Raw genomic sequence first — 22739 nt, forward strand, 5'->3', positions numbered from 1 at the left:
CAGTCCAACCAGGTTCGTAAAAAAAACCCTGGGCACCAGTGGCTGCTTACGGGGCCATACCCTGCTCTGAATGTCCAGCCTGGCTTGCAGCGTAATACACTCGTGCCACCTCAGTGCATCTTCTCTCCTCCCTCCATGTCCCTCCCAAGCCATCCCCAGCATCAGCATTATTATATTTTTTCTCCAAATCTCTTTCCTCCAGGCACCAGACGAGGTCCATTTTACACCACTTTATCTCTGTCACGCAGATGTCAGTGTTTCAAACTCTGGTTTAATTGGAGTCACGCCACTGGCTGAAACTTGGCTCTCTTGGGTCCTTTCCATGGAGAACACGCATTTTACCTCAACCTCTTCTCTACCTCCCGAACAAACCTGTCTCCTCCCTCCTTCATGGAGGGGGCTGGGGCTTGCACATCATGGCATGCACAAGGGTCATGTTGTCTGCTTTTAGGGCATCTCTCACTCTCTCCTTCTTCCTCAGAGAAGAGCACATATGCTGTGTGTACATATTGGGTTTTTTGCCCCCTTCTTGGTCCATTGAGTGTTATATCATGTTTCGCACCCTTTGGTGCTCCTTCCACATGTGCTGCTTCAGATTTGTGGGTGGGAGTGCGAGTGAATCCCTCTATGGACAAGCTGAGGGAAAAAATGAAGAAAAAAAAAAAGAAAAAAAAAAAAGAAGGGAATAATTATTTGGGAGGAGGGCGTTTAAGAGGAGAGAAAAACAAATCAAAGCTGGTGCCAGGCTGGAACCAGCAGCTGGTTGCCAGCACAGCAGGCTGAGAAGTTGTTGGTGGAAGCTCTCAGTGCCATGTTTGGGTTGCTTAAAAAAAATACACCCTCCCTCCCTTGTCTCCCTCGTTATTCTGCCTCTGTTTTTCTGCTGGCCCCACAAGCAGGAGGAGGAATTCGCTTGCCAAACGCAAGCTCGCAGGAAGTTTGTATTTACAGCAATGCCAAGGGATGCAAACGGAGTGTGTCCTGCCCGGTGACACGTGTGTGCGCACACGCGTGTGCGCCCGTGAGCGCCGCAGCTGGGCTGCGCGTGGGCAGCTGTGAGCTGGGTTGGACCTGGCAGGCGTGTGGTGGGTGCAGTGGCTCTCCGCTGCGAGGAGATGCCAGTGCATTGGAAACCATGGCACGATTTTCGTTTGCCGATGTGAGGGGAGGAGGTGGAAGGGCTGGGGATGGAGGAGAAAGGGTGGGGGTGGAAGGTTGTAACGCTTGGCTGGAAAAATTTAGAGGAGTACAAAGGAGAAAGGGATGAAAAAGGGTGGCCGGGGGGGGGGGGGAGAGGGGAGGAGGGAGGCTGTGAACTGGCTGCTGTGGAGGTGGGAAGAGATTTATATTTGCCGAGTGGGTTCGGTTGGGAGTGGGCTGGGAGGGTGCGGGGTGCCGCGGGGAGGCTGACAGCCCCGGCGGCGAAGCGGTGGAGCTTTATTTTTCCTCCTTTCTTTCCTCCTCCCTCCGCTGGGCGCTCGGAGGAGAAGGCAAGACAAAAAGCTGAACCGGTGCCAAGAAGGAGCTGCAGCGACTCGAAAATGGCACTCTGCGCCGCACTAATATTTCGAAGCCGGGCTGCACTGGAGAGCAGCGAAACGTGCCGGGAATGAGAATGGCTGCAGCCGCGGTGCCGCCGGCTGGGCTCAGGGGTGTTCTCCCACCTCTCCGCTTCCCCTTTGCCTTTTAAATGTGACCCTCTGCTCCCCCATCGTCCACTCCTCAGTGATATTTAGGGGTTCTGGGAGAAAGAGGGGAGCCTTGCTGGGGACTTGGGATAGAGAGGGAGCAAGAAGGGGGTCAGCCCCTTGCACCCCGGGGATGGTGCAGCGTGGGAAGCGGCCGGCAGAAATGCTCTGCTCGTGGCCGGATTCTAGCGCATGTGTGTCTGTTAGGATGCTCGCTGGAAAGGATTATAAGCAGAGACAGAGCGAGTGTGCTCATCACCTCCTGCCATCTCCGTATCAGGGAGGGATTTTTATTTCTTTAATTTTCTTCCTAGGGAGGAAGAGAAGACTTGATTCCCAGGGAGTTTTCTGATTGTTTTCCTATTGCCACTCCTTCCCCTCCTCCTCGCTGTCCTCCTCCTCCTCTCGCTGTACCCATAAGGCTGCTCTCATGGCTCTGTATCCTGATGCAAGGTTACTTGTAGGACACGCGAATCTCTGCAAGGTGCAGCATCGCCTGCATCGGTGTTTCCTTCCGCTTCTCATTTGCTGGGGGACGAGGCAACTTCCAAGCGGCTACGTGGTTCAGCTGAGTGCCTGGTTAATGCAGTGGTGGTGCTTTATTGCAAAAGCCCCTTCCTGCAAAGCCTGCCTGGAGAAAAGAAACAAACAAACAAACAAAAAATTATATAGGACTGAAGCTTCGGCAGCAGTTCACAAGGTTGATCAATTTGCAAGGGATGGACTGCAATTTTGCTGTGATTTTTGTCCGAAAGAAAAGGTTTTACCCTGTATTGGTCCCCTCTTCCATCCATTCACAGGCTAGGAAAAAGTACATAAAAGTACCTTTTTTCTATTTTTTAATGGGATTTTGCTTTGTTTTGTTGCTTTGTTTTGTTTTTTAAAACCTTTTTAAAAATTATTGCCAGCACAAGCATTCTTGTAGTAGTTCAGTAGTTGAAGCTGAATGCAAAGATTTTTTCCCCCCACCACACACGTGCTCTTTTCTGGATCGCACTGGTATTTGGATCTGAAGTTTTAGGTTGGCTTGACAGAAATTGGAGACTGGAGAAAGAGAAAACCCCTGCCTTTGGGTTTGAAAATTGTCCAGACCCTGTTTTAAGAGCAGTTTTAGCACCCACACAGCCAGCATGTCAAGTTCAAGGAGACCTTTCTATAACACGGGCAGAGGCTTATTAACTTACTGCATCTCAGAAGCTTGTGGGTTGTTTGTAGTCCCAGGTGTGGGATGATCTCCTTGACCTCTCTCTCACCTGAAGACTGTGCCCTAGTATATATCCAAACCACTTCAAATCTCACCTTTGGTTTCAGATATGTAGACCTAGTTTTGGAGCACCTAATTCTGCCCAAGCAATGCTTCTTGGAAATACTGTGATAAATAGTGGGGAATTTAGGGAGACTTAAAGGTGTTATCCAGCCTTCTCTCCTCACTCTCTTCTCGCAGCTCCTTGCAGATCAATGGTCTTTCCTCTGTGGAGGATCAAAAGCTCAGTTTCAAATTAACACTGGTAGGATTTGCACTCATTTCTGAGGTGACACTAGCAGGTTTTGTATGGAGTAGGATGTCTGCACTGACTGATCCCTTGCTTTTCCTCCACTCAGCTGTGCCTTGAAACATGTAGTTCCTGCAGTTCGACTTGGGCTTGCACAGGGGAGATGCTGTAATCTCTTCTCTTTTTTATTTGTTGCAAGTGAGGGAGATGTAGTTCTTGGCCCAGGAAACCTTGGGGAGAGTGAAGAAACCACAGCAAATGTCAACAAAAGTGTTGGCCAAGTAACTTGGAGTAGTCTGTGTGACACTGTACCTTTCACTTGATCCTACCTTTTCTTCGTGCCATATTCCAATCAGACATTGAAATAATCCCCCCAGGGAAGTGGTGGATTCCCCAACATGGGACGCTTTTAAGATTCAGCACAACAGGGTGCTAGGCCATCTTCTCTAGACCGTGATGTTGCCAAGAAAGGTTGGACAAGATGATCCTTGAGGTGCCTTCCAACCTGTTATTCTATGATTCATGAATAAAGTATATGCATAAAAATATGTGGGTTTGTACGCACACATGTGCTTGCTGTTGGCTTTTCAGTTGCCTCTTTGGGCTTAATGAGATGAGTTATGTATTTAAACTACCATCCCCATCGAGGACACACACCACACAGACCTTGCCTGAATTTCCCAGAAGTCCTTGCTGACAGTTTTGGCTGCAGCTGCACCTCTTTCTCTGGCCACAACATTCTCTTTTTAACCTGAGATCCCTGACCATGGGATGGTAACCTACAAAAGCAAGTGCCAGGATTGAGGATTAACGCCCACATCAAAGTGAGCAGAAGAGACCCTGGCGGCTGTCCTAACCTGCCGTGCACCTGCACAGAGCATGGCTCACAGTGTTAGATTTGGAGCCAGCTTGCTATGGATTTAAACCTCTTAATACTTCAGTTACCAAATAACAATTCCCAACAGATTTATAGAGAGGATCCTGAAGGTACGGTCAAATATTAATGTGGACCAACAGCATCTATGTGCGCAAAGTAACAATGTGGTGTTTGTTTTTCAGGAAGGTGAACTGAGGACAGTAAGTGAAGAGACCTTCCTTTATATCTCAGAACACAGATATCTTTCTCGATCTCTTAAGAACACAGATCTCTTTCCTCAGTGTCTTGACAATGCTCAGGAGTAAGGGAGCTTATCCATCTTGGGAGAAAAAATGTTACTCTTGCACTGTCCAGGTGGTTCAAGTAAGCCATCTGGGCAGCTTGGTCATACTTCCCAAGGAGCATTGCAAGGCATTGACAATGCAGCTGAATGTCTTAATTTCTCCCTGTATCAAAGAAGTGTCTGTGCACGTATTTCCCTGAAACATGACGTCTCATGAATCTCAAGTTGCTTCCTTCAAATCCTTCATCCTTTTAACACTTTATAATGAGAAACGTTGTCTGTTTGGAGTTGTTAGGAGATGACTTGTGTCTAGAAGGGTTAATCCAGAGGACTCTTCCAAGGCTATCTTTCACCCCTTCTCCCCACACCTTCCCCACTCCCAGTCTTTTATTTTTTCAGGCTGTTAACCTCACATTTCTGTAATCTAAATGTGCAAATGCTTTGGAGTCACGGTCCAGTAGCTGGGTTAATCTCAGACCCCTGGAGTGGCAGATGGCTGATTTGTTGCTGATTCCAGTTAGAGAGTATCGTGCCACCTATTATCTTTGCACAGGCTGCTGCTTAAAAGGATGCCTTGGGCAAAATCAGGGAAAAGCAAAGCAAAGAAAACACTCTCTGATCTGCATCACCACAGGTGAAGATGTAAAATATTTCACCTTTGTGTGAAAGGCTCGAGAGGTGGACAAGGAGGGAAGAGGAGGCAGGAGGGGACGAAGGGAAGGGGAAGATCTCATTTTCATACCAGAAATGCAGAAGCACAGGGTAGAGTGGGTTTGCCGCAGTCACGATGTAGAATCAGAAGCACTTACCCTGTTTTAAATGGTTTTGCAATGTGGTAATCCTTGGCTTTGGCTCTCTACTTTAACTCCTAAACAAAGCAGGCAGTTTGGCATCCTGTGACACCTTCCTGCTCTTCCCAAGCTTTTCCAACACGGGTTGTCATAGGGATCCATGGCTCCACTCCCTGCCATCACGGCTCAACGCATACCCTGTGGGTGCCAGGGAAAGCCATGATGGCCCTGTGATGCTGATATACTTACCAGGGCTGCCTGGGAGGAGAAACCGATCCATCTGTGTGGGTTAAGGATAAGCTTGGGGGACCTTCCAAAACTAAGCAGGGCCGAGGGTGAACCCCAGCACTGGGTGATCAGAGGGCCCCAGCTGGCAGGTGGTGGTGGGCACGCAGAAAGATGTAATGAAAGGCAAAAGGGTAGAGTGAGACTTTGAATGCTTGTGACCATTTTCTGCACGGTCATTCCCACAATCAAGGTTCTTTCTTTTCTCTTTGCTCTGGGAAATGCCACAGAGTCAGATGAAGAATTTGGGAAGAGAGTGTGGGTTCCCTGTTCAGAGTCCAGTGACGAAATCTGTGAACAAGGTAAGAACAAGAGGTTATCACTGTGAAGGTTTTTGTTTCTTCCTTTTCCCCTTCCGAACCCCTTATTGCGATGTTAGACATGAAATTTAGGATGTGCTTAGCACAAAAACTGGTATTCCAAGTGCTAAGCGAAAAAGTCTAAGAAGATCAAGCGAAATAGAGCTTCCTTTTAATGCATGCCATTATGATGGTTTGGGTTTTAGAACAGTTTGTATTGTATCCAAATGATCTATGTGTGAATAATTGTTACCAACCTCCTGACACCAGGACCTAATTAGGAAGTAGGAGCCTTAAATAGGCCATTTGCGTAGTGAGCTTCCATATGTCTCCTTGCGCAATTTATTTGCTTCACTCCATTGAGATATAATGAGAATGAAACTCCTAGAACTGCCTTTGACTCTGAGGCTCTCCTCTTCATCTCCTCTGTGGTTATAGCCCACTATTAAGAAGATAATATCTGTTTCCCTTTGTTCAGGAAGAAAAAGCTACTGTACTGCTGCTCTTATCCCAGATTGCCCAAGTTTCTCTATTTCCGAGTTTCCAATGGAAATAGAATGAGAAATGCCAAACAACCTGCAGCCGAAGAAAAATGTAATGCTGTCAAAGAAAGCACAAAGCAAGTTAGGGCAGGATGATCTTGGAGGAATACTACCTACCACATCTACCTCAAAACCCTGCTGAAAAACTAATGTTTTCGTATTTCAGTCAATGTATAGATGCAATTTGAAGAGCTCTGTGTTGGTTCTGTTTGGCTTCCTTCCTGCTAGGTTGTGAGGAGGGGGGTACAAGGCTGCCTGACTTTTGTCTTGGTTTTGAATATTTATCTCAGTCTGGACCAACACACTCACTGGGACTCTCTATTCATGTTGCATTGCAAAGCGTGTTCTTTAAGTGTGGTTTCAGAAGATATCCCTTATTTCCAAACACCTCTTGCATGCATGACTCCAACCCGTGCTTCAAGTGTCCCACTTCATTCTTCTACTCCCATCACGCTGAAGTCAGCAAAGCTTAAGCTGATTGTAGCATGATTGAGTGCCACTTCCTACGGGGATGAACTGCTCAAGGTTTTGGGTTTTTTTTCCCCCCAAATCAGGGCCTTATTTAGTTTCCCAGTGAAAGACAGTTCCACTTGCAATGATTTTGTTTATGATAATTCACTTGCATGTTCCCTTCCAGGAATTGTCATTGCCTTCCAGAAGGGAGGTTAGTGCCAGTCCCCTCACAGTGATAATTATAATCAGACCTGTCAGCCTTCACACAGTCTACGCTTATCACTCGCATTTAGGAGGATTTTTCCTGAAGCCTATTACCACTGCTGCTTCTTAGGGAAAAATAGTCATGATTTTTTCTGCTAATCTTTGATGGCTCTCAGCTTTGAAAGCACAGAGAGCAGCAAAATGACTGCCAGTTGCAGTTAAAGAAACTGTCTGTTTACCCTGGTGTAGAGCTCTGCATCTGGAGAGCCAGGGAGCGGGTGGATAGTCTGGGAAATGCTGAGGGCTTTAATTCGGTTGTGACAACACTTCAGGTATCCGAGAGGTGCAGAACAGTGCTTTTTCCAGTGGTAATGCTAATAGAAACTAGCTCTGCAGACCCGCTAGACAAGGACTTCAGGTGGCAGGTGGTTGTTGGCAGTGGTACCCTCTCTCCCTGCGGTTTTGGGCAGCCGTCTATGGCTTTGCCCATGTGGAGCTGCTTGGCTGCAGGATGGCCGGAGAAGCGGCTGCGGTCAGTGCTGGAGGCGATGGCTGGCATCCAGGGATGAGCACAGTGGAGGACTGATGGACCCACTGCTGCTGGTACCTTGCAGTACAGCCGTGACCAACTGGCCAACGTGGTGGTATTGGGTAGGATGTGGTTTGGTGTTTTATTCATCCCAGGATGCTTGAAAATTGTCCACCCTAGTGTTATTCACTGGGAAACATATCACCCCATTTACTAGATCTCCCCCCATTTTCACCCCATTATTTCTATTGATAAGCCCCATTTCTTTGGTTTTTGCCTTTTCCTAGCAGAAAAAAACAAACAAACAAACAAACAAAAGAAGTAATTTTTTACCACTTCATTAGTCTAAACGAGTGATGTATCTTTCAGTCCCTCCTATGTTATCAGCATGCTCTTTGCAATGTTCTCAAAGATTTGGGTCCCTTGATTTTGGCAGAATTTGAGGATGGTCAGCACTTTTGTAGCAAAGGAAATGGTGGGACAGTGGAAGCCCTTACATACTCTGCAGTTACATATTCACAGTGTGCAGAGATAGGATTTGCTTTTAGTTTTGTTTAAATTCACTGGGAACTAGAGATTTATTTATCAGGTGTCACACCCTGAAGGAAGATAAATGCCACATAGCAAAGACTTCATCTATTATACAAACAGATCTGAAGGCTTTGCTATTGCATTCCTCTTCCTGCTGCATGGAGTAAAAATGCCTTCGGCTGAACGGAGACAGAGTGATACTTAGCGGTAGCATCTTATGACCTTTTGATCAGCTGAGATCTCAAGCCATATTAGTGGACAGATTATGATGTGATGGAAAGAGGGCCAGGAATAGCCTTTTTATCATGAGATCCTTCCTGTGAATATCCTTCTTCGGTATATTCAGGTGGTTAATCACCAGGGCCAGGACAATAATTGGACAACAGGGGAATGACATACCGGTACAGGCAATCCAAACACGTTCCAGTTTGCCAACTGCACTTGGATATTACAGCGTACGTTTTCTCCCTCATATTCTCCTACCCTCCTGTTTTTACCGAGGCTGTGGGTGACCTTGCAATATTTCCCGTTTCTAATAACCTCATTTTGGCAGAAAGAGCTACACAAAATGGACCCTGAGTCTTTGGACAGCACAGGAGCTGCAGTCCCCAAATCGAGCGTACGCATATCAGAAATATGGATATCTGGCTGTGAAGAGAAACATTCACATGGAAATGCCTCGTGTCATTTTTGAGATAATAACAGCGATGCTTAAACCTATTTCAACCCTTTTTAGGAAAAAAATGCAGGTTTTAAAAAATGCACATCCCTGATATTATTTCTCTTCTTATGGAGCCAAATTGAAACAAGAGTTTCAAAATGTTTACGTTGATCTTACCTACCTGCCTGTGCAGGGTGACCGCTTAAACTTTGCTATGGGTTTAAATTAACCTCCTTTTTATGTTAATGTCCAATATGAATCTTCAGCCTCCTTGATAACTGGGCTTAAAGGAACTCTTATTAATTGCTGTCTCTGCACGTCCGTAATGGTTGTGCCAGTTTGATCTGGCTGCTGGGGCCACTTTTGGGAGGAAAGAAGGACACATGTTTGTGAAGTCCGATGTGAATGCAATTTGCACGAGCACATGCCCCGGCAGCCCATGCTGGTTGTGGAGTACATATCATAGCCCTGTACACGTTAACACAGGGGTATCTGAGTTGTACGTGTTTTACTTCCTCTTCAAGCCAAATGAGCTGCTCATTTTCCCAATGGGAAGAGGGAGAAGGGCTGGTGGTGTTCAAATCCCAAACTGCTGTCAGTGTAGTGGGGCTGCTGATGTACCAGGTCTGGAGAACAATAGCTGCCACAGCCCCATGGAAACTCTTTGCAAATTAGAAGGTTATGGAGGTGGAGGAAATGCACAGCAGGACACTGTCTTCTCTTATCTCCCCCAGCATCTTCAATCAGGTGCCTGCTGGGCTTCCCACTCCTCCTGCCTTTTGCGCTAGATCATAGGATCATAGGTATTAGACTCTGCTGGCATGAAGTCATCCGCCATCCTCCTGGCATTATAGCTCCTGAGTCAGGGAGCCGCTGTGAAACATTGAGGTTGTGAGCCCACATGGTGCTTTTGGCTGCAGCTGCCAGGGCCACAGAGGTGACCAAATAGGAGCTGGGACGAGGCACCAGCTACCTGACACAAGTCTCCATGACCTTTTCTTTGGGAAAAGCAGGCATGGCAAAGGGTGGATGGCAGCCTTGGTGCTGTCTGTTCACTGAGACAGTGCCATTGCCAAAATACAGCCAACTCACTATGGTAAGGTGCTCCCTCTCAAGCTCCATCTGCAAACCATGAGCCTGTTGCTGCATGGCTGATGCCCATGAATGACAGCAAAACCATTCAAAGGGATGGGTTCCTCTGAATATCTCCCATCTGAGAGTAAGAGCTTTTGACAACAGCTTTGAAACCTTTCCACTGAGAAAGCTTTGTGGTGTGTGTGGTGAAGAGGGTGTCGGTACGAAAGGTTTCCTCTGCCTTCCTCTGCTGCCTTGTAGCTCTTGGGTCCCTGTGGTTGTAGGAGGGTGCCTGGGCTTGGGTGACACCATACCAAGATCTTCCCTCCTGGTGTGTGATTGAGTTAGTGCTGCTATGCCTTCTGCCAGAATGTCCCTGACATTCTTCTCAAAGTAGACAATTCTTCTCAAAGTAAAGAGCTTGTGTTCAACTTCTTGTAGCTCAGAGGGACAAATGAAAACAGACTTGCTTTGCTTTGGTCAGCTCAGCACAGAAGTTCCTATGGGGCATATATGTCCTCCAGTGTAGCATGGTTAGAGTATACAGCAACAGGTTGAGGTGGGATGCTTTTTCTGGGGTATGCAATTTAAAGTTGCAAGTGCTGAAGATGTAGTGCCAGGCAGATGACAGTGGTGTGGGACGGGAGAAAGACGACAGTGGTTTGTTTATGAAGTTAAGCTACCCGTGTATAACATCTTTGTCATTTTAAACATATAACATCTGGTTCCTTGCAATTATTCTTAGATTGCAGACAACAGTATTATCCAGTTTCTCACTTCATAAAAGTGCTATAGTGGATCAGCAAAAGATTATTGTTATAACCAAACTTAGAGCCATACACCTCCCTTCTCCTCACTGGAAAGAGGTGATCTTGGGCAGGAAATGGGGAAGGACATATGTCATACCAATTTCTTAGGCTGCATCTGTCTTAAGCAAGTTAAGCAGTGTCTGGGAACGTAGTTCAGCACCGAGTGTGACTGCCTATACTCAAACTACTAGACCAGTCCTTGGCACGCTTTTGGTCCACAACAACTACCAGACTCCTAAATCATTCCTAAGCACGGATCAGGGTTCATCCCAGTGATCCATTTGCATTAGCTGCTGTGTTAGGGAAGCTAAGACATGGTTGAGAGCAGACCATTCTGTGCCAGTTGGCTCCAATGCCTGGGAATATTTCTGGGCACATTTAATTTAATACTGGTTGAAAAGGCTCAGGCCCAACTGAGAAACTGGACTCCATCATCCTAAACTCCATTTGTCAGCAGTGGGAGGGAGAGGGGAGCCACCATCAGAGGCTGATTCAGCCTCCCTTGGTCCTGACCTCTCCAAATCGTAGATGGCAACTAAGGCAGCTAAGCCTACAGTTAAGCACGATAGCAGAGAAAAGACTATATTATCCCAGAAAAAGTCTATGTATAGCTCAGGTGCATTTCCTGCATATTTACTAGTCACTTCCCCTGCTTCTCTGAGCTCATATTAAAAAAAGCTTTAATCCATTCGGTTGTTGTTTCCTGCGACAGCGAATGCCATGAATTATTCTCCTGCACGGAAAGTATTTCTTGCTCCCTCACCATAGGAAGGCTCCTTTTTCAATAGGTTCCAGTCATAAGACTGGTGGTCTGTATAATTTCCTTTTAATGGTTTGGTGCTTGATAGTTAAATGTGTCCATAGGAGACAATTGTACACTTATATATAATAAAACAGCTCATGGAAGGATATAGCATTATGTCTTTCAGACATAAATAAACTTTTTGTTTGATAAAGAAAGTTTTATTTCAAGTTCACCTATCCAAATATATATTTATATACACGTACCTACATTTTCACACTAAATCAAACACCTAGATGAAAAAATAACTTTGGCTCGACTATTGCAACCAAAGCGTAATGTTTCATTAGCTTTTCTTTCATTGAAATCTGCTCATGCCCAAGGTGGTCTGGTATAATATATGCTTAAACATATTAAACAAAACATTTTCCCTTCAAGAATACCTCAAGTATTTGGTCACAGTGGGGACAAAAATATTGATGTAATTTGGCACATATTTGGAAACATGACCTTAATCTGTAGGTTTCAGTGAAGAAGGTGTTTTCCCCAGGTGTTTCAGTAAGTCAGATAAGTAAATTATATTTCTGACATATTAAAGATGTTCCATTTTAGACAAAGGAAGTGATATCCCAGTTGTGTCACTGAAACTCAATGCCCCGTGTTGCTTGTTAACAACTGCACATTTATTGTTTCAGCGTCCCAGTTTGCTCTCAAGTATCAATGCACTGCTACATACCAAATAATCAATAGTTCTGTCAGTTGAGTATGCCCTGGAAATACAATATTACTGTTAATATTGATCCACACAGCAGAAATCAAGGCATCAAACTTTGCAGGCACTACTTGCTAGAACCCTTTATTTACTTGAAGAGCAACCAGCTTGAAAATTGCTATGGCGTGCTCTCCCCCAAGGACCAATGTTTTCTGCACGCCCTCCTTCTGCGGATAATCACGAGCACGGACATAAACATAAGGGTATCAGTGCGCACGCAACCTGCAGATATGGTGCATATAGTTTCATTTCATCCTTCTGTGGTTTCTGGCTGCAGCAAACCAGTGGCAAAGAGCGCTGGTAAAATCAAGCTGCATCAGCTCTGCTATTTTCCTCTAACAGTGTAGCGAAGCACTTGGCTGGCCAAACTAATCGGCCTCCCCGTGTCCCTTCTTCATGGGAAGAGCGAGATGGGCTGCAGATGGATGGCTTGAGACCTCTGGCAGCCTTCTCCAAGTATCGTGAGCAATGTCGTTAACGAAGGCTCATGTGGTTTGCTTACAGAGGTGACTTCAGGCTCAAGTTATCGGTCAGGAGAAAAAAAAGCCCTGCAACACTGAGCTGTGCTGGCAGTGTCAAGAGCATCTGTTCTTTGCTCTCCTGTGTTCTCCAGGCTGCCAGGTTGCCTTGGGAGGAAGAAAACGTGGTGGTCCCCATTCCCTGCAAGTTTGGCAGTCTTAGCCGTATCTTTAATGGTTTCGCAATGAAGCTGTGAATGAAAGTTTGGCAGAATGTTTTCACAATTGTCAGTCTTCCCAGAAGCAGCCCAGAATTTCATTAACTAGGATATAGGCATGATTTCCTATAACGTCTTTTCAGATTTTACTAAATCCAGATAAATTAAATCAGTATTTTATCTATGTGCCACCAAAATTGGTTGGCACAGTACTCTTCATATAGAAATACTATTGTTCTGGTCCCTTGCAATTGAGCAGCAGCTGCACCATAAGATGTTACCGTCACTGACAGTGTTTCTTTAATAAGTGGCTCTACTTCAATAATAAGAGTGTTGGGTAGAAAGTAACCTCCATGTGAGCTGTGCATAACATCAGTGAAGATAAGTGAGGAGATGTAGGCATTTGGGAGAAGGGAGTGGCTCCACCATGCCACCATGGCTGGGAAAAGGTGCAGGGTGATGATGGAAGGGTAAAAACAGGAGCTTCAGATGGCTGGAAGAAGTCCATGAAAGCCCCTACTGAGGTGAAGGAGGAAAACAGCTTTCCTTACACATGCCTTAGGAAGAGGAAATCAGAAGAAATGGTACCTTCTGCAGTGCCTCGCTCCCCTCAGGAACTTCCCCATCAGGAAGGTGGCCTCATCTTTGATTCAGTGTATTCAGGACCTGTTGTGCTCACAGACGGTGGGGAACAGAAAGGTGAGGTGTTAACAGAGCAAGCTGGAAGTAACAAAGAGCCCCTTGTACAAAGCCCACTGAAATCACTGGGAAGACATCCAGAGGCTCCTTTTTCTTTAGGTCACTCCTGTCATAGGAGCCTTCCTTGCTGTGTTGCAGAAGGAGGAGCGGTACTCCAGCCCATGAGGCTCCTGACATGGAGCCACCTGAAACTTGAGTGACTCCGCTAACATGGTCACACACTCAGCTGTCCTGCAAGGTCTTAGAAACTTCTCACAGTGTATGGAAGAACATGACTAATGTTGGCCAGGGTCCTTCCCTCAGCAGGAGGCACGTGTGCTGCAAAACCTTTGGGTTTTTTGGGATGATGTTACCAGCTTAGTTCTGTGTTGCAGCTGACTTTTACCCACATTGCCAAAGGATGTTTGCTGCCAAGGAACAAATTCGTCAACCTTATCCTTCATTTGAAAGCTTTGGCTTATCTCTGTCATGGCAAGCCATTTAGCACCTGGGAGACGAAGCTCAAGAAAATATCTTGGGAAGTCTATGTGAGGAACAAGAGACACTTATTATCTTTGATGGGGAGGAAGCAAGGTCAGGTTTGATGTGTTCACAGCAGTCTGAGTTGCAGGTGAGGTGCAATGCAAAGTTCTGTGTCTACTGGTGTTTCCTAAGACAAAGATTACATCAAAGATTACAGTTCTGCACACTTTCAGAGGCAAGAAATAAAATACTCAGCCCAGAGCAAGTATGACTTATTGCTCAGGGTTGCTACTCTGCAAGAACATGGAGTTAGAGCTGACATTGTCATCAGTTGTGGCTATGTACTATCAACAAAAGGAGGTGATACCATGGTTGCACACTCTTCAAAAAATTTTTCCCTCCAGCAGTATCACCTTTTCTCTGTACAGCCTCATCAGTTTACTTCAGCTGCTTCAACTGAAACCACAAATGATGTCATTATATTTTTTTTTTCTTTGGATGGTGAGTGAATAGCCATTTCTGCCCTTATCTCCTCTTTTAGATAAAATGCCCCAAAATGCCATCATTGAAGTTCAGAGGTCATTGGTGACTTTAAAATCCTCTCCAATTGCCTTGGATCAGAATCAAATGAAATAAAAATCAATGTGAGAGTCAAGAGGCCAAGACACCAAAATGATGTGTCCAATGATGTTTCAGAGTGTTTCTGGCAGCCATCTGCTTGTTTGAATTTGAGGATGTGACGCTTTTAAAAGTCAGAGAAAAAAAACACACACTCAACCACAGTCTTCAGATATTTTACTTGATAACAGGATTCTCTTTTTTTGTGCTCATTTTCTTGCAGCCTCAAGAATGTCCTGTTTTGCAATCATACTGTCAGCAGGTGTTCATGGCACTGAAATACGACGTGTAATTCTCTAATTTAAAAAAAATAATAATAGTCTTTCAAAGCCTCAAAACATTTTCTCTTCACCCCTCTTCATGAATGAGCAACAGAACGGAGTGTGTTATTAAAACTCAACAGCCACTCATTTATTTACATGGTTAATGATTGGCCCTTTTCAGCTAAAGATACTCTTTTTTTTGCCCTACTCCTATTTCAGCTCTGTGGTCTCAGCCTTGTCCTGTGTAGCAAAGAAACCAGTGCTTTTATAGATGGTGTTAACCGAGACACCAGTGACCGAATCACATTTAAGAGCTAAATTCCCCTTTTATTCTCAAAGGTGGTCAGGATCAAAGCACTGAGAGGCTGAGGCTGGAGAGAGAAACTTGAACTCCTGGTGTATCCCTCCTGTGAACAAATAAAGACATTATAGATTCCCTCACTGCCAATGTGACCCCTTTAATCAGCAGCGTGTCCACAGTTAAGAAGATGATATTGTGGTAGTCCATAAAAATCCCTGGTGCGGTTGGAGCATCCTAAAGCAAATATATTATTGTTCTTGGCCCAAAGACTGTATGACATTAAAAGCTGAAGACGGGAGTTGAAGGGTTGGCAGAGGCAGGCAGGCAGGAATGGGAAAAGGCTTCCTGGTGCCTATTGACACACCCAGCTGTGGCCAGCTGTTATTGGGGTTGTGTGCATCACACTGGGAGAGGTTTGCAAGAGGACTGTGGAGAAGGCTGGTGCATGTGCAACAAGAGCCTTTCCTCAGCAGGAGAGACAGTTTTGGGGAAGAGATGAAGGTGTATTAGCAGAAGTTGTTTGCCCTCTTACTTGGCAGTTGCTTAGGGAAAACATTCTTTCTGGATTTAAAAAAAAATAAAATACATGAATAAGGCATTCATAAACTAATGAAAGGTACATTTTCATCAATTATAATGGACTCCATTAAATTCTGGACATTTACCACATTACAATGTTTATCTGCAAGGCAATATTTCCCTGTGCTTAATAAAAGGGAACAGTGGGAGTACCACAGCAAATTTAAGCCAATTCTAGCACTCAGTGTCAGGATTTTAATGGCACCCACATTACCTTAGCTTCTTTTTATAGCTTCATCTTGCTTTATGTGACAATACTTAGTTTTTATATCATCCTTTTAGCACATAAATCTCAGCATCTCACAAAGCAGAGCAGGATGCTATGCCCGTTTCAGAGAACACAAAAAAACACTAAGTGAGATGATTTGGTTGTAGCCGCAGTCTGCTGCTGCTGGGAGCAGACCTTGATCCCATCCTGTGATTCCACTGCATCTCCACTGGGAAGCTTTACCCATTTGTAGACAGGCTCATATGGGGTGTGAATCAAAGGCTTGCATCAAGCTCAGATGAAGGGAATGGGCACCTCCCTGTTGGCTTCTTGTGGTGCTGTCAGCTCTCCTCTGGCAGAGCCAAGCACTCAGAAGTGGTAACTGCAAGGGGAAATGTTCAGCTTGGTAGATGAAACAAATACCAGGAGACTTCCTGTGTTTTCCTTCCATTTTTATCACTGGCCATAGCCTGTTAGCTCTTTCTAGTGGGGTTTTCTGTAAGCTGTGTTTGGCATGAAGAAGGGAAGAGCTGACCTTCCCTGAGTTGAACTTGCCTATTTGCCACCTTCTGGTCTCAAATTTGCTTTAAAGGCAGCTTGGGTTCAGTCTTCTGAAGCTCTGTAGGACTTTCCAGGTCCTGTGGTGGTGCAATACCGTAGCTCCCTGCAAAAGCTAACTGTGGCACTGGGTCACCCATAATTAGCCATTTGGGTTTGGGTGGAAAGGCGACTGCATGTTTTAAATAATCCCATTTCCCAACCCTGTGTTTCTCAGGGGGTTCTAAAAACCATATAGCAGGGGCTTAATCCCGAAGCCATCCTTCTGGGCTCCAAGTCTGGAACCTGTGGAGTTCCCAAATTGCTTTGCTGTGTTACAGATGGCCGTGCTGGCCAGCCTTACTGCAGACTTTGAGGGACCATGCTTCCGTCCAGCCCTGCAATGCTGGCTGTTGAAGGGCCGGAATGTCATTTCAAGTCCTTCAGTGTGTCCTTTGCCATCAAACACCAGACTATGTCACAGGGAGGTGGTGTTTTTTGGTTGGGTTTTTTTTTTTTTGTTTTCGGGAAAAACAAGGGGGTTGATGTCCAGCAGCTCCAGAAGCCTGTGGGAGCCATGCTGCCAAACACGCTCTCCCTTCAGTGCTGGGAGTCTCCCAACATGGAGCTGCCTTTGATTTGCAATGATGGAGGATATGACGGATGAGCCTCTCTGGGCCCCCTCCTCCTTGGAAACGAGCTGTAAATCTAAATGGATCATATCCCAGTGAAATCAGCCGATGAATGAATCAATCAGGCGGGTTCAGAAATCTTCCTGCTGCTTCCAGGGAGAAGACGTACTTGAAAATGACTCCCTGATAATTGAGGAGCCATCCCTCCATGCAGCTGCAGAGCTACTGCCACCATGATGTTTCCCATTAAGGCAGCCTGTGGTCATACAGCTCTCAACAGACTACAAGAGCGGAGGAGGAAAGTGGGCAGTAGCCTCCTTCCTCCACAGCCTTGCCTGCCCTATGGAACCATCTCCTGGCTAAGGAAAGAGCTTTCTGCTCCTAGAACTGAATGTCCTCCAAAAGGCAGATCAAGGAGCTAAGACTAGACCTATGGAGGTAAAAAAAGAAAAAAAGGCAAATGTGTGTTTCAGCACCAAGCCAAGCACCATTCCCCAATTTCATATACCTCAAGGACCTGACTACTCTTTACAGATTAATGATTTTGTGGGGCTCTTAAAAAACACTGGGGAAAGGCTTTGAAGCCTCTGGCTGAAATTTCTCTGATCGTGCTGTCCTGAGCTATGGGGGAGAGTTGTTTTTTTGGAAGAGAGCTTAAATCAGAGGATGAGAATGCTTTGGCCAAAGGGTCTACAGAGCTGAAGGAGAAGTGTTTCCTGATTGCAGACGTTCAGCCATTATTAAATTTTTTATCAAATAGTTTGTGAAATATGCCAGAGGGTGCTCATACGAGAATTTGTTTGTGAGAACATATTTTACCTGCACAGTGACTAAAGCACGGAAACCACCCTTTGGTGACACCATCGCATGCAATTTTCATCCCTGCATTTACCTTGCAGTATTTTAGCTGTATTTGGTAGTGAATTGAACTCATGAAGAACTGGGGAAACACAGAAGTTGAAATAATTCAACTTCCCAAGTTAGACCTGTTTCCATATTTCTGCCGCATTGCTTAGTTTTGTGCAAAGATTCATCCCCCATCTCATGGCCGGTGGACAGAGCCAGGGAAGCACATCTGAAAGTTTCTGTCTCTAGATACAGGCGTGATACACTCCAAAAGGAAAAAAAAAGAGCAATCAGCTACATGAACACTGAGCCAATTAAATGTCTGAGTAGTGTTTCGAAAGTGAACATGGGCGGCATCAGAAATTTTCTATCAGCTGTAATAATGCCAATTACTTTGCCAATTGCTGATTCCGCCGTGATTTGTTTAGTGCAGTCGTGCTTCGGCCTCTTGCCTGGGCTGATAGGCTTTGTTTATGCTGACTGTTCATTTGCAGAGCTTTTCCTCTCTTTTTTCCCTTGTGCTTTCTCTTTTCCCTGAGCCCAGATCAGAGCCCACGATAGCTCTCCTCCCCCTGTGCTCATTTCCAGCTGGGGCAGGGTATCACCAAGGGGCAATGAGTTTCTTGGGAGCAAGAGATGTTGCTGCTGTTTCCAACTACTTTGTGAATGCAAAGATGTTCCTTGCCTTCCACTTCTGCTGCCAAGTTTAAAAAAAAGAGTCCTCCCAAGAAGCCAAGCAGATTGTCAAGTAGCGGGCAGTTGGGATCTGCTGAGGATGGTGGCTCTGAAGCTGATCACTTTTGTCTCAGGGACAAAAAAGAGGGACCTTGCATCTCTCCAGATGGCAAAGGCACACAAGGACACATGCGCACTCAAAGTCCCCGCAAAGTTAGTGGGAGCTTTTCACTACTGTTTACATTCAAGTCCATGGAAATGAATGGGTGTCTCCATAGCCACTTTGCATGAGCTGCGATTCCTCTCCTGCTAATTGGGGAAAAGGACTAATCATGGGCATTTAAAGAGTGCATCTGCCTGATCGGCACCTTGAATGTAAGATGCTGTGATATCTTCTAGATATTTTAAAAGCTGGTTGAATTCCTTTCCCTTACCACTCAGGTCTGGGCAGGGGAGGGTTGGATGATATTTTGTCCTCTGTCTTCTTACTTGATACACACGGGGTGGCTTCATCTCCAAGGTGTGTACCACCTTCCACTCCAATTCTCATCCTCCCTTAGCAGTCACTGCCATCCTTAGCTCCTCAGTGATGATGTATTTTGAATGTACCAGCCTTGGTCCCAGCTGCCAAATGTGGTTTTGGTGGCCTGCAGTCAAGCTTTACCCCCTTGCTTGTCTTCACAGCTGGCTCCTGGGTGCAGGTGTCTGGAAAACACCACAAGCAGGGAGCAATAGCAAAGCCATAATAGCACCTTCCTGACCGACATGGTACTCTGAGTAGATAACCACTGATGAACAGCATATACTTCATGCAGGGCTTTCTTGTGCACCTGGTTTGCCCTGGACTTTCAGTCCCATGCAGCTGGTGTGATAACATGAGCAAATCCTCACTGGGGTGCAGCAGGACTGGCTTCTAGCCATCCCTGGGGCAGGCAGAGGAGTCCCCAGAAACATGATCTGCCACATGAAGTATCAGCTAGAAGTGAGGCTATCAGCTCTCTATCCGTACCTGCTATTGGTTTCAGCTTTGCAGCTGACAAATATGTAAGTGACACACTTTGCTGCTCGCAGCGCTCCTCATCATCAGGAATTGTAAAAGATCCTCTGGATGTGTTTTCAGCCCTTGCAGGTCATACCGGCCACAAATAGACACAAAGCAGACAAGCTGCTGGCTCGCATCAGAGAAATGTGGCAAAGGAAATTTGTAGGGGAACCATCTAGTAACCCTAAATTGGGAAAATTAAAGCAGAGGTAGGCTTCAGGAGAGGAGCATGCCAGGATGTGGTTCTTTTTTCCAGCAGTGTCACTGCAGTGGACCTTATTCCCCTTGTCCTGTCAGCTTATGTAGTCCTCCAAAATGCTACAAAATGTGAGTGGCTCTGAAATCGCCCCTTACACAGTCCAATAGTAATATTTTTCATCCACTTTGTATTCACTGCAGCACAGCTGCCACGGACACCAGCTGCAAGTCCTGTTTTCTTTGTGGGAAACTGAGACACAATGAAAAATAATTTTTCCAAGTCACAAACCTACTTTGTGATCAAGTTAAAAATAGACGAGAACACCTCCTACCTCCTGTCTTACCTGCGGGACAGCCTCACATTCAAAGATGTTTTACACGTGGGCATTTGTGGAACAGCCAGTAATTCAGCAGTCACTAAGCCCGTACTATATTCAGTTAACCCTCCGCTAACGCAAATATCTTTAATATTTTGCGGATACCCAAAGATTTTCCTTTTCAGAAAGCAGGTAAATCAAGTTCAGTTAAGATTGGTATCAAAGTCACTAAACTTTTTCTTTATTCCTCCCCATCCTCTGCATACTTACTGAGTATTATCAAGGGTTCATGACATACTAATTGCGTGTGTGTTGCAATATAATAACTCATCTGGAGATTTAAAATGGCAAAGGGATTATAAAGCTAGAAGCTGCTCTGTTGGTATGGCCGGCTTGGTGTTTATTTTAGGGAAGGACCTGTTATCTCAACGCGTTGGAGTGCTGCCCTCAGAGCACTGACACTGCATGCCCTGCATCTAAGGTCAAAGGCAGGCAGGTCTCTCTCCTGGTGTCTAGTCCGACTTTTTTGCAGGGTCATCTGCTGGGTAATAGCAGTATTCAGCAGAAGAAATAAAGCCGAATTTGTCATAGGCCTCATTAGGGAAACAGTCACTGTTGGGTCACTAAGTCAAATCCAGTGGGTTCCCATCTGGACACGTTTTCTGTCACAGCGCAGGGGAAGCCAAGCAACGGCATTTAATGCAGGTCTCATGCCGAGTACTGCAGAATTTGGTTATGTTAAACCCTAGGAGACTTTGGAGACATTTCCTCTTTGGTCCAAAACAGCAGAATATAGTTTTACATAAAAAGAGTGGGAAGATACCAGCTGATAGGATGGGAGACAGCACAAGGTAGAGAAAAGGCCATGAGAAGATGTGCTGTCTAACTCCAGCTACTGTCTTGTAGACATTTCTGCATGTGTATATCCCCATCCATAAAATGGGAACATTAGTAATTCTCTATCTTGCAGAGAATTAAGAAACTAAATTAATTACTGTTTGTGAAGCTAATTGAGATTCCCATATGAGTACTGTTTGGAAGACTCTAATTCTTATTATTATTATTTCCATTGAGACTTGGTTCCATGTAATTAGTTTGCTGTATCTGCAAACAGGTATCTTCTCTCAAGCTGTTTGGAGGCATTTCTCACGGGACTGGCCCGTGCAAAACCGTGCGGTATGAGGAAGCACTGGCAATCAGGGCTGAGCCAGCTCTTCTACCTCACCCCAAACCTGCGTCCATCTCCTTGTGTGGCTGTGCTCTTCAGAAAGTCACGTTTCTCCAAGTGAACAGAAACAGTTTAAGGAAACCAGCCCTATTACACATTTATGCACCATTATAAATTATACTTGTGTGGGTGCAGTGGAATAAAGCCCAGAGGTGGATTATGTGCAATCCAGGGAGGGAAAAGGTTTTCCAACGGCCATTTAAGTTTGGCCATCAGCTTCTGTTGGGTTTAACATTAAATAAATTCTCATGTAATCTGTACCAGTCACATATTGTTTTAGTTTACACTCACAAGTTCTGTTGAGCTCAGTAATTTTGAGTGAGCTCAATATTTTCAAAAAAGTCAATAAAAGCTGTGTTTGTCATTGCTGAAGATTCACTTGTCAAACACCTCTCCCACTGAAAAGTAGGACAACAGTAGTAGAACAAAAAGACCTACTAAAATGGTGCTGGTTTTAAACCAAAACAGGCCTTTAAGATTATGTAAGAGCTATAGGAAGTATATTGTTTTATTTATGAATGTGGAACTCTCTCTATTCACTATTTCCTGGGTCTGGGTTGGTGTGTTTTGCTCTTCCTTTCATAAATAAGCAATAATTGACATTGAGACATTCAAAGGAGTGAGTTTTAAGGATCTTGAAACACCAGCAGCTTTGCCAGAGGTTTCATCTGAGAGAAGCTAAGTCAGTATGAGCTGGAGAGCTTGGGGAAGTAGACAAAAATAACCAAGTCAATGTGTCAAAAAAGGCTCTGCAACTTAGACTGGAGTAGTGCTTGTTTACCTTTCTTGTGCATAACACCTCAGGTGTGATGGACTCGGTGCTGGGAAAATGTTTCTGAGCCAGCTGAGGTACTTTGTGGTGGTCACATCTCTGTTACAAAGAAATATAGAGGTGTAGGCATTTCTATTCATTTAGCAATTCCGTGAAACAGTCTGATACCTGTGTCGAATATAATCAATTTTAATGTTGTGATGTTTGTGTTCCTGTAATCCTGGAACAGTCCTTCAAAATCCTTATTTGCCGAGACAAATATATTTGGCCTTAAGGTAACTGGGAGATTCATTTTATACATCCCTGGATGAATAGGAGGTTATATGCCATTTTTAAGGACATGTTCATGGACTCTGAGCCACCTGAATGTCTTCAAAGATTTGTCACTATGTCTCTGAAAGACTGACTGAAATGAGCAGTCATTGGTGTCTCCTTTGGTAGGAAACGTGTGGTTAGAGGGAATGAGTTAATGTAATAAATAGTTATTTAATCTTCTCTATGTCCAGCTTGAACTTGCAAATAATAGAAGCACAGCCAGGGTGCATTTGCTTGCTAAGTGTTTCATGGCTTTCCTCATATTAGCTAATATACCACTGGAAAGAACTGAAATTTTAGACCTGCATTTGTAGGATTCCCCAGCGTTGCTATCAGCA

At 45.1% G+C, this 22739-nt stretch overlaps 1 protein-coding gene across 1 annotated transcript in view; it reads left to right on the forward strand.

The window, feature by feature from the left end:
- Positions 1-22739, forward strand: part of SETBP1 (SET binding protein 1) — a 268615-nt gene that overhangs the window by 117673 nt on the left and 128203 nt on the right. The window contains exon 4 of the mRNA XM_082497456.1: positions 5648-5719. Within this exon, the coding sequence (XP_082353582.1) occupies positions 5648-5719 (72 nt within the window). The remainder of the gene's footprint in view (positions 1-5647; positions 5720-22739) is intronic.

The sequence above is a fragment of the Vanellus vanellus genome (genome assembly GCF_965231255.1).
Source record: "Vanellus vanellus genome assembly, chromosome: Z".
Lineage (NCBI taxonomy): Eukaryota > Metazoa > Chordata > Aves > Charadriiformes > Charadriidae > Vanellus > Vanellus vanellus.